Source organism: Oculina patagonica, chromosome 11 (assembly GCF_052425735.1).
Source record: "Oculina patagonica isolate OP01 chromosome 11, crgOcupat, whole genome shotgun sequence".
Taxonomy (NCBI): domain Eukaryota; kingdom Metazoa; phylum Cnidaria; class Anthozoa; order Scleractinia; family Oculinidae; genus Oculina; species Oculina patagonica.
Genome location: NC_135768.1, coordinates 18,340,628 through 18,356,997, shown reverse-complemented (window position 1 = coordinate 18,356,997; position 16,370 = coordinate 18,340,628). Strand labels below are relative to the sequence as shown.

At 37.9% G+C, this 16,370-nt stretch overlaps 1 protein-coding gene across 1 annotated transcript in view; it reads right to left on the bottom strand.

Moving 5' to 3' along the window:
* Positions 1-16,370, bottom strand: part of LOC144629484 (obscurin-like) — a 129,655-nt gene that overhangs the window by 106,337 nt on the left and 6,948 nt on the right. The window contains 7 exon segments of the mRNA XM_078487697.1: positions 115-306; positions 820-939; positions 2,196-2,549; positions 7,243-7,440; positions 13,715-13,837; positions 14,948-15,298; positions 15,552-15,743. Of these exon segments, the coding sequence (XP_078343823.1) occupies positions 115-306; positions 820-939; positions 2,196-2,549; positions 7,243-7,440; positions 13,715-13,837; positions 14,948-15,298; positions 15,552-15,743 (1,530 nt within the window).

Here is a 16,370-nt window from a genome sequence, read left to right as displayed (position 1 = left end):
TAGGATCAAATTCTCTGATTTCCTGTCTGTGGGACTAAATATCTGTCCGATTTGTCAACATTACCAACTGAAGCAAATTTTACAATATTTTTTTATTAAGTCATCACCACTTACTCTTCTGTTGTTTTTATAAAAGGCAAGTGTCTCCAACAACAGTTTTCTTCTATCCTCAACACGTTGCTTGAATAACTGCAAGTTTGTCTGTAGTTGAGTAACCTTCTGTTGTGTGTCCTGCATGTCACGGAAGTCACCGTGCACAAGCTTTTCAGTTTCTCGTACAAGTCTCTGGCCAGCCTCTTCCTTTTCCTGATGACGACAAAAAAATGGAGTGAACTTTAAAAAGGAATACATCCATTGAATTTTCGCGGTGGCCTTATGGTTAGCGTGCTAGACTCCAGAAAAAAAAAAAAAAAAAAAAAAAAAATTGAACAAACGGGAATCGAACGGCCCAGGTTCGAGCCCTGGCCGGGGTCGCTCTGTAGTGTTCTTGGGCAAGACATTTAACTCTCATAGTGCCTCTCCACCCAGGTGTATAAATGGGTAACATTGAAATAATGCTGGGGGGGGGGGGGGGGTACCCTGCAATGGTCAGACTAGAATGCCATCCAGGGTGGAGTAGAAACTGTATTTCTAGCAGCTTAATGCTATCAAAACTGGGATAAACTCCAGCCTGATGGGACACTAGGCTCATATGCAGACTTAAAAAAAAAAACCAACACTATTTTCCAGCACTCTACCCTAACCACATGGTCTCTTGAAGTACAAAGGTCCTAATGGACCACTTTCAAGGAATCCACTATTTAAAAGCAGAGTACTTACCCTTGCTGCTTCCTCAAACTTGGAGTGTTCATCAAGCAAGACTTGTGTTGATGCCGCTGAGTCTCCATATTCTTGGTAGCTGAGATAATCCTCTGCTTCTTCATTCAGCCAGTTTGTGATCTGTTACAAGACACAAGGTTGAATTGACTTAATTGTCACTGGCAAAAACATCGCCATAACATTCAGGTAACTTATGCAAGGACTTCCTTCCATCTTCTCACTAAATAGAATGTGTATGTAGGCCCCCTTTTTTAGCATTCTTGGGCATCATATGTAAATATTATTGGTAGGAGTCTCCTTAAAGGAGAAGTTCACTCCAAAGTTTATACAAAGATATGTTATTCACCAAAATTCACCCTCCATGTGTGCTATAACCCTACGAATCTTTCCCAAACTCGACAACTGACGCCGCCATCTTGGAGCTGGTAATGTATGCGTGACGTCAAAGAGCTCAGTCTGAAGTTTGGCGGGAAAATTTTAATAGCCGAAACTCCTTGTTTTTGTATTTTTTGGAGCTCTGTTTGAGCAAAATGGAGCTGCGCAAACAGGCATTTTGACAAACAAAAGCCACTACGAAGAAACAAGGAGTTTCGAGTATTTAAATTTTCCCGCCAAACTTCAGGCTGAGCTCTTTGACGTCACACATACATTACCAGCTCCAAGATGGCGGCGTTCAGTTGTTGAGTTTTGGGAAAGATTTCGTAGGGTTATAGCGCATGTTGGAGGCTGAAATTTTGGTGAATAACATATCTTTGTATAAACTTTATATTTGCGTTAAGAAAATAAATGGCCATTCTGGAGTGGACTTCTCCTTTAAGCTAAGACAAGGCCAGGAGGCTAGGGATCCTCACATAGTTTGGGGAAAAACATTGCTCCCTGGCATCATTTTGTACTGTTCCTTTCAGCAACACTTGAACTCTACTCAATGAACACTTGTGTTTTTCACTGACTTGTACCATCTTAGCAGACCTCTCAGGAAAGAAAAGTTTACTTTAATTGGTTTAAAAAGGACACATTGTGAATGGTAGATTTGACCCACTTTATTTGTTTCTTATTTTCAAAGTCTGTGATTGTCATCATAATTACATGTATGATTAGCACCAGTAAAAAACCCAATGGCTGGTTGGGTTTTGAACTTCAGAATTTTGCGCTTTACTGAAAGTCGCAGTAATTACAGTAAAGGTTGCTGTCAAGTGTAAGTTGTCAAATTAAAATCAACTGAATTTATGGCAGCAGGCCTATCACCAATGGTAATGGTCTTATTACATGTAACACCTGCTGACTTTTCCAAAATCCTGATTGAACACTAGGCACATACACAGTGCAAGTAAATGATTTACTCTCAAAACGAAGTCACACAAAGACCGTGTAGTTACCTTTCTTATTTCCTCATCGATCTTGCATCTCTTAATACATTGCTCTAGAACCTTTTTCCTCTCTTTCCACTGTTCATCAAGCTGTTGCCGTCGATGATGCAACGCCTCTAGAATACGCTCGACACTGTAGCATGCTGCTTTTGTGGCGTGGCTATTGTTTATGTCAGCATGTGTACTGGCCTCACGTAATTTGTCCAGTAAAGCTTGACCTCTGGATAAAGTCTGCATTGATAATTCTAAGACGCTTTTCCTCAGCTCCTGGTGTTGGTGAAGTAAGGATGATGACGATGTAACATCTTCAGCTAAAAGGACACGGCTAATTTCATCTTGTGTGACATCAATTTTTTCGGAAAACTATTCAGAAACAATACAATAAATGGATAATTAGTATTGTAGTCAAAAAACAATTAAAGATTGAAATTTATCATGATACATGTACAGCAGTAACATTACGTTACTTGAATAGTCAAGTTGTAAAAATGCCCCAATTATTCTAATAATGACTATATACCTTCCACATCATCTCTTCCCATCAATTTACCTAAATTTCCAGCCACTATTTCAGGTTTTTATAACAAATTTTAAAGTGGATAATCATGATTTTAAAGACAATAGGTTGATGCCATCATATTGTCACTAACTGGTATCATTAGGACGAAAATACTTATGGTAAACTCATGTGAATTAGCTTAAAGCAGGCAATGGAATTTTGCTGGCTACAGATCCATAAAATGCTTCTTTGTTTATCACTCTGTTGGCCCATTAGCCAATCCCACTGTTGGTCATAAGTATTAGCTGACCTCAGCCATAAGGTACTTAGTGTCACATTTCCCATCACAACTGATTATTGGACATTAAACCATGATTAGCTGGATTAGGCACAAAGTGCATTAACTAAGGTGGTCTAGCAATGCAAACTAAATTACAAATACCGGTAAACATACCTTATTATAGGAATAAAACAAGGCATTTTAACAATGCGAACAAAATTTACGTGTAATAAAATTAACGAAAATTTAGGAAAAGTCCTGGTCAGATGCTTATAGTAAACATGTTTACAAAATAAAATTAACACAATTTTTGAAATTTGCATTAACAACATGTATCGTTAATTTCCTATAATAAGGTAGCTAAACAATTATTTTTTTGTGATACTTAGCAATAAAAAATAAATACTTACACTATAACAGAAGTACAGTTAGTTAACAACCTGGTCAAGATATTCTTACATTTTTATAAACCAAAAGCCATGTACATACAATGCTGCACATAAATAAATAGCAATATCCAAAAGAAAGATTTAAAATCCCAATAATGGTACAAATCATTTTATTCTATATACAGTAGAAGTCATGAAAGTTGGAATAAGTTCTTTAAAATTTTCTTGGTGCATGAATGAAGATTATTAATTTTGTGAAATAACGTGAGGTATGCTCTTCCTATATTTTGTGCATGTAGTACTTCAGAGATTCTAAACTGGAAAATTAAATTAAAAGTTTCGAGTTTAATTTACAACTCTTTGTATTCGGACAGATCAGCTCTATTTCTCTGCAGTAGGTAATCAAAGACTTTATTCTCTTTCATAAAGCCAACTGTGATAACAATGTACTCAAATAATAAAGCAATTGGCTCAAATTATCCAAGATGATTTTGTTATCTTTTAATAGTCAGACCTTTAAACTAATAATCTGTTAATAAAAATAATGTTATAACCAAAAAGAACACACACAAATTCCTGTAGCAAAAATGCATTTTCCAAGTTATCAATAAACTATTTATCTATCTTTGCCAAGCTAGCTTCAATCTATTAATTTCCTGATTTAATCTTCTTAATTAAAGCATTTACAATTCAATTAACATGATAAAAGGATATTTTTAGCCACATATGGTCTAATTAACATTCTTCTAAATTTTTACGACTGTCAAAGAAGAATGGTAGAATACAGCTTTAATGATGTTAAATGCACCAAAAGGATTAATTGATCGCCCCACTTAAATCAGAATATTCAATGCATTTATCTAACAAACTTTAGAACATTACTTAGCTGCTAATAAACAAATATAAAGTAACAGTTTACATTGATCATAATGTAAAATATGTATAAAATTTGTTTGTTACATTCAGTAGGTGTAAAATCAACAGAAATTTGAAGCAAAATAAACAGCCCACTGCTAAATTCAAGATGTTTTCAAAAGTCAGACTGTGATGGGTCATATGAAATCAAAACTAATACTTACAGATATCACTTTCATTCACAGATAACTTTTTGGAAATTAAAAACATTATATCACCCCAGGACTGTTGTTAATATTCTCAGAAGCAGCTGCGCATACTCATACATTAATAGAAACATTGTACATGGTCTGGCTTCCTTTAAAGATCCATTTCAGGGCAGCTTTGAAAGCTTAGATTTACTTTTAATCTGGCTGATTCAATTTTCTAAACACAAGTTCATGTAACACATGTCTGTAAATTATAGATTGAATGAATCAAAACAAAACGTAACCTTAGACAAGATCCAATTCATTAAGTTTCTGACTAAAATGCCTTGAAGGTCCTTGAAGGACCCAGCTTTTAAGATATGCAGAGTGTATTGCTCTTTTAAGATTACATGATTTGTTTTTAGACAATAAGCAACAGCCCTAAATATTGAATACTTACAGTTCATAACAGTATTGGGAAGAGAAGGAGCAAAAGTTTTTTCCTCAAAAAGAACAGATTTGACAGCCAGATCTTAAACTGAACTTACACAGCAAAAGAAACACTCTTCCCATAAAAGGCATCATTATAATAAATCCTTAAGATTAATTGCTTTTTACTTAGCATTCCACAGATTTTTCAGGGCAAGTTTTTTCTTATAAGGTCACATTTTATGAAGACCTTTTCCTTTTGCATATATCACATTAAATTTACATCGCATGTCTGATTGAACAAAGATTTTGCAGTACCTTATGGATTCAAAACTAAAACAGAAGAACTTTGTTTAGAAAGAATTACATTTGCTATCTTCAACAAGTAATCAAGTATATTTGATAACAGGCTTTATCCATTACCAGGGGTTAATCTTCATGTGGAATTTCAAAATGAATCAAATCAACTTTTTGGATGAATCATGATACTAGATGAGAATTTTTTTTTTTGCTTCCATTTAAAAAAATATTCTATAAAAATATTGTATAGATTGCTCTTTTGAATGTGATTAAACACAAGGAGAACATGTCTTTCTACTTGAAGTACTCAACTTTCTGTCAGAAACAGATTACAAATGTCACATGAAGAAATATCAAGCAAATTATTAGTTTATTTTGAAACAGTTTTTGTCAGCCAAAAATGATTGCCACAGACTACAGGAATGTGGGGTCAGTCTTTTCCAGAGAGCTAGAAGACTCTACATGTGCATAGCTCAAAATAACTTTCAAGAGTTTGTGTCAATTTTTCAGCCCATTTTGCACCCAACTTCTGATAACGGGTAATAATAGATACATAAAATGTGACCTCTGACCCTCCTTCATTAACAAGATATCAATCTGGATGCGGCACATAACTGTAAAGGCTTTGATATGGGATTCCCTTATATCTCAAGGGAAGGGAAGGGAACTCAAAGAAATTGGGACATAGGATCCTGAGAGAACGATTTTGAAGTAGTGTACAAGGGCTTACATGTAATTAAGCTAAGTTTATGCACTTGTTGATTGAAAAATAGATCTGTTTCTAAAGGTTTGTGCAAACAAACAGGTCAAACAATAATATTTACAGTGACAACAAAAGTAATTTATTTTTCAACAGAGCAAAAACCAAGTGTTTTAGGGTGTTCAATTTCACTATTTGAGATAAACATCTTCAAACCACAATGGTTATCACACTGATATTAAGGGTGTTTGCCCTGTTTTATAATTGGCTTAAGAAACTAATACAACAATCATCCTCTCTACCATTTAAAAAAAAAAAAAAAAAAAAAAAATTTTTAATATTTTTTTTTTTTTATTATAAAAAATTTTCCTATTCCAATTCCCACTAATCCCTTTTTTAAACCAAAAACCAAATAAAATTCCAAAATTTCATGTTATAAAGTCAGATTAAAAACAATGCTCTAAGATATCAAACATAAAAATTAAAACTAAAAGTGATTTGTGCTAGCGAACATTTTCCATGCAATTCATGATTTTTTATTCATAATATTCAAAATCTACAAAATGTCTTGTCGATCTATGCTTGTTGGATAATTCAAATCACAATGCAGTTCAAACCCACTCTAACTACAAAATATTTGACTGATGCTAACTACAAGTAATTATTACAGTAGCAAAAAAATAACATTATCACTTTGAATCATTATGTTAACAATGTTCCCACTGTTTCCAAACTTAACAATTATTCTAACTTAACATCATCATCATCATCATCATCATCATCATCATCATAATTTTCATCACAATTGTCATCACCATTATCACAGTTTTTCTCACTCTGTTACTGTGTGGTTCCGAGAAAAATCCATACCCACCCCCAAGGGAGTCAAGGAAGGTCACCAGAAATTTTGAGGGGAATAGGGATTTTAAAAGCCAACTGAAAGTTTTTGAAGGCAAGTATGAAGCTAAACAAGAATTTCAAGAGGGATGAAGGGTTTAATCCAAAAGACCTTCCATTGGAGGGCATAGATATTTTTACTGGAACAGCACATTGTTGACAATATCTGTGTAATGGGTGCCTAGATACCCAGGGTCTCATGGCCAGATTGCAAGGCCTGCCAGTAGTTGGAGCAGCATGCTGGCCATCTGTCCGCAGCCTAACAACTACCCCAGGCAACCATCCACCACATAAAGTCAACTCTCTCTAAGATGGACACCACTGGGACCGGCTCCAACTGTCCGTCTAAGAGAGGTCTGTCTTATAGGGAGTTTAGTTACAGCAAAATGACTGAAAAACGGTAGGGAAGGGAACAACAGCAGGTGTCCGTCTTACAGAGATGACAGTCTTATAGAGGTGTCTGTTAAGAGAGAGTTGACTGTACTTATGCAAGAAAGTTTGGTGTTTTTTTTTTCATACCTCCTCTACACTGTGATGAAAAGCAACAGAAGTGTCAAGAAGTATTCTTCTTCCCTCTAACTGTACATTGAGGTCATTCCAGGCCTCCTCTAAAGAATCTGCCATCCTGCCATATGGTCTTCTTCCTTCTTCTTCTGTCGGAGCTACATGTAGCGACTTGATAATATGGATGAGCTCGGCAACTTCTTTTTCTTTGTCCTAAGGGGGAAAAAAGATAACATGTAGAGTGTAATTCAGTGTTCATTTCCAACTAAAAATGGATCAGCAAAATCTAATTATGTGAAAATTGCATTACCATAATTTGATATCAAAATACACTTCAACCCCACTTGGTCAATGCACATAATATGGACACCTCATTATTACAGACAGTACTAACTGCCTTTAAAATTATAGACATATCTTTATTACAGATGCTTTCTATGTTCTTGTGGTGTCTGCATTTATAAGGTTTGGCTCTGATGTCAAGCAGGTGTTTTGTATTAATAGAAAACTAATTAAAGTAAAAATTCTCATAAACAGGATATTAAATACAAATATAATGCAATCGGTATGGAGAATAAATATTCTTAAGATTAAAACTGAAAGGGTTAAGATTACCAAATAATTTCTTTTTTGCTTTGGGTTGTTAGAAAAAAAGAGAAAAAAAAAAAAAAAAAAAAAAAAAAAAAGAAAATATTTTTTTAAAACAAAAAAAAAAAAAAAAAAAAAAAAAAATTTTAAAAAAAAAAAAAAAAAAAAAAAAAAAAAAAAATATATATAAAAAAAAAAAAAAAAAAAATAATTATTATTTTTTTTTTTTTTTTTTTTTTTTTTTTTTATGACAACGTTATTGCAATTACCGGTAGGTGTATTCAACAGAATAATGCATTTAGCCACAAAGAGATCAACACCTATGTGTAATTTATACATAACAGGTCCATCAAAACGTTCCCAATTCCAATAAGTGCTAATAGTTATAAATTGTAAACAGTGTATGACATAACAATCTGCCCATGGAAATCATCCAGAGTTACCAGCTGGCGTGAGCACTGCGCTTTTTACATATGATCAGTTCAAAAATCTCCTTACTATTTTTTTTTTTTTTTCTTTTGTCTTTGGAGAATTGCGTTTTAAGAATTTTTTTATAAGATCTGATGTCCAGTTGGTTGCCTACTTGAAATTTGTCAGAAAATGTAATCAAAACTTATGAATTGGACACTACTGCAGCTAACAACCCAGGAAGATATACCTTTCTAATTTTTTTCCCCCCATTCCAACTAAAAAAACTATTTCCCCCTGGTGGGAGCAAACCAAATGGCCAACAACTTGGCCTAGTCTAGAAGAAAGTATCATGCATCAACACATAGTACATCCAGCCAGGTGCTCAAAACGGGGACCACAAACACAAAAAGGAGGGAAAAAAAAAAAAAGAAAAAAAAAAAAAAAACAACCTCCAGAGCAAAGATGGGGCCCTATTTCCCCCCTGATTGGAGCTTGGGCCTTTTTCCCCCTCCAGTGCTTACCCGGCCAACAAAACCCCCCCCGGGGGGAGGGTAGGAGAAAGGCTGGTCTCCTGTATCTCTCTTTTAAGTATGTAGCTGATCAGGTACCATTTCCTTTTCGCAATGTTGCAAGTAATTTTTCAATTTCTTGACTGACTAAGCAATGTTTGGGTACTATTTTTAGGAAGTTATTCACTGTCTTTGTAAATGATCCAGAATCTGGGATGTCACCTCTACATTCCAGTACTTTCCAGAACACCATTAATCCACAATTTCCCACATACCATTATTATCATTTTAATAATTTCAGACAACTGAAGTGAAGTAAAATATTTATCAGATTGAGAAACTGACTACAGGAAATACACAAACATAGTCCCTCCAGTGGAATGCCACAAGGTCCTTAAAATATCACAATAATTTTAAGTACCACTTGAACGCAATATGAGCCACCTTGATCAAGTTGTACATATACCAATAAGAAAACTGGCTTAAATGACTTGAATTGTGATGCAGTAACCACAAACATCTGGTGTGTAATTTTATTTCAAATTCATTCAAAATTCTTGCTTCAAAAAAACAAAAAGTGAGATGTAAATTGCCTGGGCTAATTTTCTGTATGATATCAGGTTAAATGGAATTCAAAGATTATCAATCCAAACCGACTCATTTGCTACACTTCAAAATACCGACACAAAAGTCATTTTAATTTTGGAAGTTCCTTAAATAATCTCTCGCAGGCCTCTTAAATTAAGGTTGTCTCATAAAGATTCGGGCTTGTTGTAGATATTTAGACGATATTTTAGTTGACCTTTTGACCTTAATCGCCGCAACAGACTACTCCTAGAAATCCATTGACGAGATTCCAGGCCCGTGGCGAAGGCGCTTTGTTTATACACAGTATGGCACTTCCCGAAATACCCAACTTGTCTTCGATGTAAGAAATTAAATATATTATTAAAACGAAGTGAACCGCAGTACGATTTCGAATGCTTAAGTCCTCGCGAATGTTTATGTCTTCTAGAAAATCGAACGTTTGATCGCGCGAGGTTAACATCGCCCGAGCAGACATGTAAGAGGTTTTAATTAATCCCATCAAAAAAAGTTTTAAAGAACCAAACACACAATCAGATAGCAAGAAAATCGTGCATCAAGAAAAGCTTCGCGTTACTTATAATTTAGGAGCGAAAAATGTTTTTAAAACGCCCAAATTATGCAATGAAATGAATTTGCCAGCAAGATTCCGTATCATCGTGTCGATTTCGCAAAGTTACTTTAATGAAATTAACATAAAACTAAATCGTTCGAACTTGAAAGTTAATTAGACGAGATGTTCTGATACACACACTCGCGAGCTTTGCAAGTGTTTGTGGTTGACTCTCGCGTTATAATTCACACGAAATACATCACGGGATAAGTCAATTATCAAACATAGCGGCGTTACGCTTTCATTGTATTGTTACTCTAAGTCTGCGAGGAAGCCGCAGTTTCGTGTTTAAAATCTGTGACTAAGTACCTCTAGTGTAAAAAGAATCAATACCGTTAATAAACAATGGAAGTCTGCGCTAATAAACCCTCAAGTACAGAAAGCAAACCACAGAAATGCGTTCGTTAATCAAGATCTTTCCAAGCAGAGTAAAACCAAATCGATTTTCGTTTGGTTTCGTTCGGATTCAAACATTTCCAAGGGTTGTATACAAATTGATCAATTAATATTTATCCACCACAACAATAATGCATTGCTCTTTTGCTAGCATGAATTCGCACCCTCTTAAAAATCGTCTGGAAGCATCCACGGCGCTGAGCTCTTCAAAGCAAGCGATGCGAAAAGGAACGAAATCGAACGCTTGATCCAACGCGATGGAACGTTCGATCGAACGAACAGAAACCAACAATGTGTTACTTCGAGTTTGAACGTCTCATGGAGCGATCGTGACACTGAAATGGCTTCACCGTCAGAAACACGCTGGACAAGAATGACTACCACGAGAATAAATATTCGAAATCTCATTTATCAACTTACCTTCGGCGCGAGCGTTTAAACTCGGAATCCGACCAAAAAACAGATGATTTGCACGGATGCTGAGATATTCAGCCCAAATCCCAGATCGGACAATCAAAGGCTGATTACTTATGCAAACTTAAAATGCCGAAAAATACCAACACACTTGAAGCCAACCAAATTCCAAAGCGCTCTCCACGCCCCAGTGAATAAATACTTTTCATTCTTGCGGCAAATGTTTACCTTCATTCAGTCGCAGCTCGCTTTTCGCGGGCACGCGGGAATTTCAGGGACAAGTCGAAAGGGATCATATTACATGTCTGGGCAAAATCACACGAATGAAAAGAAACTAAGGAAAGATTTTGAAGGCAAAATTGGCCCTTAAATACAGCGAGAACCGTGATTTCGTTAAAAAACTCGCTTACAAAATATTTACAAAGGTAGCTTTTAATATACTCCTTATATATACATACCAAACAGAAAAATGCCCGACGCGTTTTGGAATATGGCGTGACACAAAGCTGTCAAACTCAGTAAAACGGAAAAATCTATTTTGACAGTGTTTTACGATTTTACCACAAATTTTTTCTGGTCACTATTCCTTAAAAGGCTTTCATTTCGCAACAGTGCGCAAGCTTGTACACAACTTAACAAAATCGACAGCTTTAAATTCCAACAACGTTGAAATGTCAATTGTCACGGTTCATATGCTAGAATATTTATTTCGATTTTCTTGGAATAAACGAGGGCATTTCTCAGAATTTTGGATACGGGTTTCAAACCGCGGCTCTCAAAAAAACTCACTATTTAGACCCTAGATCCGTGCTATAAAAACCGTGCTCTACTTCAGAATGATTTTATGTCTGGTCTTGCGATTCCCTGTAAAACGTCACGTCCATTTTTCCGACAGAAAGACAGGCTATAACAGCCTAAGAGCAGCCCCGGTAGGGAGGGGTGTTAGTACGGAAAGGGGGCCGGGGCAGCCTCATCCCAGAAAATTCTCGTCGATCGTATACCGCGCGTATCCATATTTTTCTTGTCAGTCGATGAAATGTCACCTTTGTCGCGAAGGCCTTCATTAATCATCATTGCTCTTATCACTTGCCCGGGTGTTGAAAACCGTTAACCTTGAATAGAGAAAGGTGGCTCGGAAGATAATTCACAAAACATCCCTTACGTTCGTTCGAGCCGTAGAAAACGAGATCAAGAAATTATTTGCGTGGGAGAGGAAAGATGAAACCTGTCTCCCTCCTTCTTTATTTTTGTCAATCGCGCGACGCAACTGCAACAAATCAACGTGGAAGGAGCGCCGCGAGGCCTCTGTCCCCCCTTTCGTCACGATACGCAAGAATCTGAAAAGCCAGCTCGACTCGGAATTACAGTCGAGTCCCGACCCCCGCTACTCGACCTTTTTCGATTCCCCTCCGTCATTTTCTTACTAATTTTGCCTTCCATACTCGCCCCCGATACTCTTACTCAAACCTTTTTGATTACCCTTGAAGGTTCGGTTATCGGGATGCAACCGCACTTCACTCTTGTTTTGAGCTTGACCAGTGCAAGTGAGTTCGAGTGGAATTTTTGAACCCCTGTAGACGTCCCTCCCAATAACAGAAAAAAACAAAGAGTCTGCTCCCAGCAATTAACTACATTCCCGGCGAGATTTAACGCAAAAGGTCACAAAACACAAGCAGGATATAATTGTAGAGTAGGCACCTCAGGCGGGAAAGGAGGTACATTGCGCTATAAAACCGTACAATACGCGCTAAAATATTCAAGCAAGATCGATTATTAATAGCCAGCCAATACATTCCACACTTTTGGGTGGGGCTGTATCGCCGAGCCCTCGAAACCCTTGATTACTCACGATGCACGATATTTTTCCTAACAATAACAATGCTGACTTTGCTACTTATCATTATTCCAAGCTAAAACGGGTTGGGCAAGCTACTTAACTGCTCCACGACTATTTCTCCCAAAAAGCGAAAATCGCGGAGAAACTATTTTTCTTCAAGCTTCCTTTCCCAGATGCCTGTGGTCGAGTCTGCTCAACAGGACCAAGTACCCCCCCCCAACCCCGAGAAGTGAAGAATGCCCGAAAAGTCAAATAAAAGATGCAAAGAGTAACAATAGTTTGTCGCAAAGTTAAAAACTAGTAGAGAATCTATAGAGAAACAAGATCGAAACAGACTTGTTTGCATATAAACAGTTCGTGTCACAATCGATGTCAGTCATGTCAGGTCGTCTGTCCCCGGCGTCAGTCTAAGCGCACGCCCGCCATCTTGAAAGCGGAAATGGCCCAGCTGGGGACAAGGTTGTGTTAAAGCAGGTGTGAATAATGCCGGAAAAAAGGTTACAATATAAATACACACCACATTTTTTTTTCGATTTTTTAAAATTCTTTAAAAAAATTTTTAAGAGGAACCAGGCCATTTTAGGAGCCGTTTGAGTAACTTGGTTTTGTTCACATGGATGAAATACCTTATTGCTACTCATTTTCGCGGGACTTAATTTTCTCGATTTTTAAAAATCGCGAAACCCGCGAAAATTTATTTTAAACGTTTTCTATTGTATTTTTATGTTGTATTCTTATGTTAATCGTGAAAATTAGTCCCGCGAAAAATGTCCGTTCCATTTTCGCGAAAATAAGTAACAATATAAGGTAGCAAAAAGTGTGATTTGAAGTGTTGATTGTTTGCCGCTTTGGCCTTGGAAAACTTGAATATGAATGCAAAGTACTTTTTCCTCTGGGACTACTGAAACTATTTTACAACTTCTGTCGCTTTACCGACCAAGTAAAGAGGTCGGACAAGCTGTGGACGCTTCAGGTGTTATTATATGCAGTTGGAAACCAATCAGCACACACATACACTTAAACGGGCCCAAAGAAAAAAAAAAAAGAGACGAGGAGTGTCCGTCTAAGAGGTGTCCGTTAAGAGAGAGTTGACTGTATTTGCTGATTGCTAACCAATCATCACGTGATACAAACCTTGAGTCTAGCTTCCAGTCCCTCGAGCTCTGAACTAAGCGCCTCAGCCTCCGCAAGGTTTTCGCCGATCACGTGTTTGTTCTCCGCAGTTTCATTTGTTCTGTCTTTCACCCACAGAAGAAGCTTCAAAGTAACAACAAAAACACGTTAAGGTCGGGACTCACTAGGCGACAGGTCTCTGCAAGAAGTCGCTCCGTGTCAGGGGGGGGGGGGGGGGGAAGAAAGTCGGCACTTTTCTTTGGAGACATAGCAGTGCCTGGAAACGGTGCGAGTCTATATCAATCAAGCCGTTGCTAAGAAAGACGTCACCCAAAGTTTTGTTTTCTCAGAAAGATTTAAATATAAATGATTGCATGCGTGTGAAATGCGAATAGTGACGGTTTTTGCGTTTGATGTTTCACGCCACTGATTTCTCACCTCTCTTTCTTTCACGTCACTGAGAATGTTTTGGCGGCGTGGAATACCAAGCGAAAAATTGGTCAAGGTTGACATTTAAAAACCAAAAAATGGTAAATCGTTTCAGAATCATTGGAGTTATTTTTAATTGGTATAATTCGCAAGCCCTACTTTTGCCAGACTGGACACCGTTATCACTGTTTGTTGTTGATGTCCGGCAAACTTCAAAAGAACAAACAAAATGCAAATAGCTATTGTGTTTTGTGCACGGTCAAGACCAAAACATGCGAACTAAACAATGACTTTGTCAAGCTATTCACTGTGCCCTTAGCAACCATTCGAAAGCTACCGCGCACATTCGGTTGCCCGGCACCGCTATGTCCCCTTTTTCAGTCGTTTAACAAAGGGAGTTTCCCCCCCCCCCCCCTGCTCCGTGTGTACTGCTTCGAGAGAACAATAGAACAAATATCTAGAACAATGTCCGTAGCCCCAAATACAGTCCAGTAGCAACTGCTACACTAGAGGACAAGTAGAATTCAAAGCTTACGAGAGACGCTACACTCCTCCTAAATGGTTGCCCAGTTGTTTCACACAAAAGATCCTCTGCTTCCTTAAATAGCATAAATGTTCTTTCTCCCTTGTCTTGTAAAATTTGGAATCTAGGCATTATTTCAAACAATTCAACGTCAACTTGTCGTATGAGTGAAGGTTCCCTTTAAGCAGGTCAAAAAATCGAACCGGGCCCAGGACCAGAAAGGCGGTACGGATAGCAGGTCCGATGTCCCGTCCCGAACGAATCCCGTGTGAAAATAAGCTTACTGTTCAAGCAGCATTTACCTCACGCATTTGTTGTTCATAGTCTCCGAGTTTCAGCCAGTGACGAAGTCGTTCATCCCTGTCTTGCCAGACTCTTTCCCAGGCCACTTTTTTTTCTTCCAAGTCCACGAGTGTATCTTCTAAGAGATGAGGAGGGCGATTCGGAGCCCCGTCCTCTCCATAGACGGGGGGCAATTGCATTCTGTCAATCAAGGCTTTTCCCATGGCAACAGTCTCGGCGTATTCTTTGTCAATTGCATGTCTGGTGTCAGAATGTCGGCGGATTTCTTCCTCGACTAACTCGGCAGTGAGGTCTTCTGGGAGGTCTTCTCTCATGTATGCAGCTCTGAGCCCCTCTATTTCTTGGACCAGCTTCATATTAGGAGAAAAAAAACACCAGCAACATACCGTAAAATGCCGATGATTAGCCCTGGGCGTGAGGGGTATTGGGCGGGCTCATAACTGGGGGCGTTTATATGCGGTCGAGGGGAAGCTATAACTGGGGAGATGGGGTTTATAACCGGCATTTTACGGTATTCTTTGCGTATTCTTTTACGGTATTCTTTCAGTATTCTTTCTTTCCAGCCTTTCTTCTTTAGTTGTTACACATGTTTTATAATATTACCTTCTCTGCACTGCGGTGAAACATCAGTGCCACGGATAGCCTCGCCCCTCGCTCCGCCATGGCCGATGAAAAGTCGCCCCAGGCGTTGTTCAACTTTTCTTCCATTTGGTAGTTTGGTGTCAGCTCGTAGCGACATGTACGTCTTAGAACTAAAGAAGCTTGAAGGAACTGTCTGCCATAGTCATATGTGCTCTGTAACAAATCAAAATTATTTTATTTAAGGCGAGGGTTCACGTGAAAGTCGTTTTTCCACCGTTTAATGTGGGTTTAATGCGAATATCTCGTTAGCGTTTTAAGAAATCCAAAAACTCTCTGCGTTTTGCGGTGTTTTGTGAATTTTTTTGTGAATTTTGAAGATTTTTGGGAGGAGATAGTTTTTCTTAAAGGAGTAGTAAAATTTGGAGAAATAAGAAATATTGAAGATTAAGTGTGATTTTAAAATTAAAATTTTAAGTTTAAAATTAGTAGACGGACACCAGACAGTCCCCTGACAACCTGGTGGTGATTTAGCCTGCGAACAGGCTCCCGAGTGGGGTTTCCGCGAGCGAAACCAGCGGAAGAGCGGGGCCTGAGGGGGAGTACGGGGGCAGGTACGGGGGCAGGTACGGTACGGGGGCAGGTCCCGCTCTTTCGCTCGCTTCGCTCGCGAAAAACCCCACTCGGGAGCCTGTCCGCAGGCTAGTGGTGATTCAAAAACAATTTCTTTCTTCTTTCCTTTCTTTAGACCTCCTAAATTTCACTCAAATTAACCTGTACCCCCGCCTTAAATAATTATTTACTATTCAAAGTCACTCTTTCACAATGGTTCCCAGAATCACT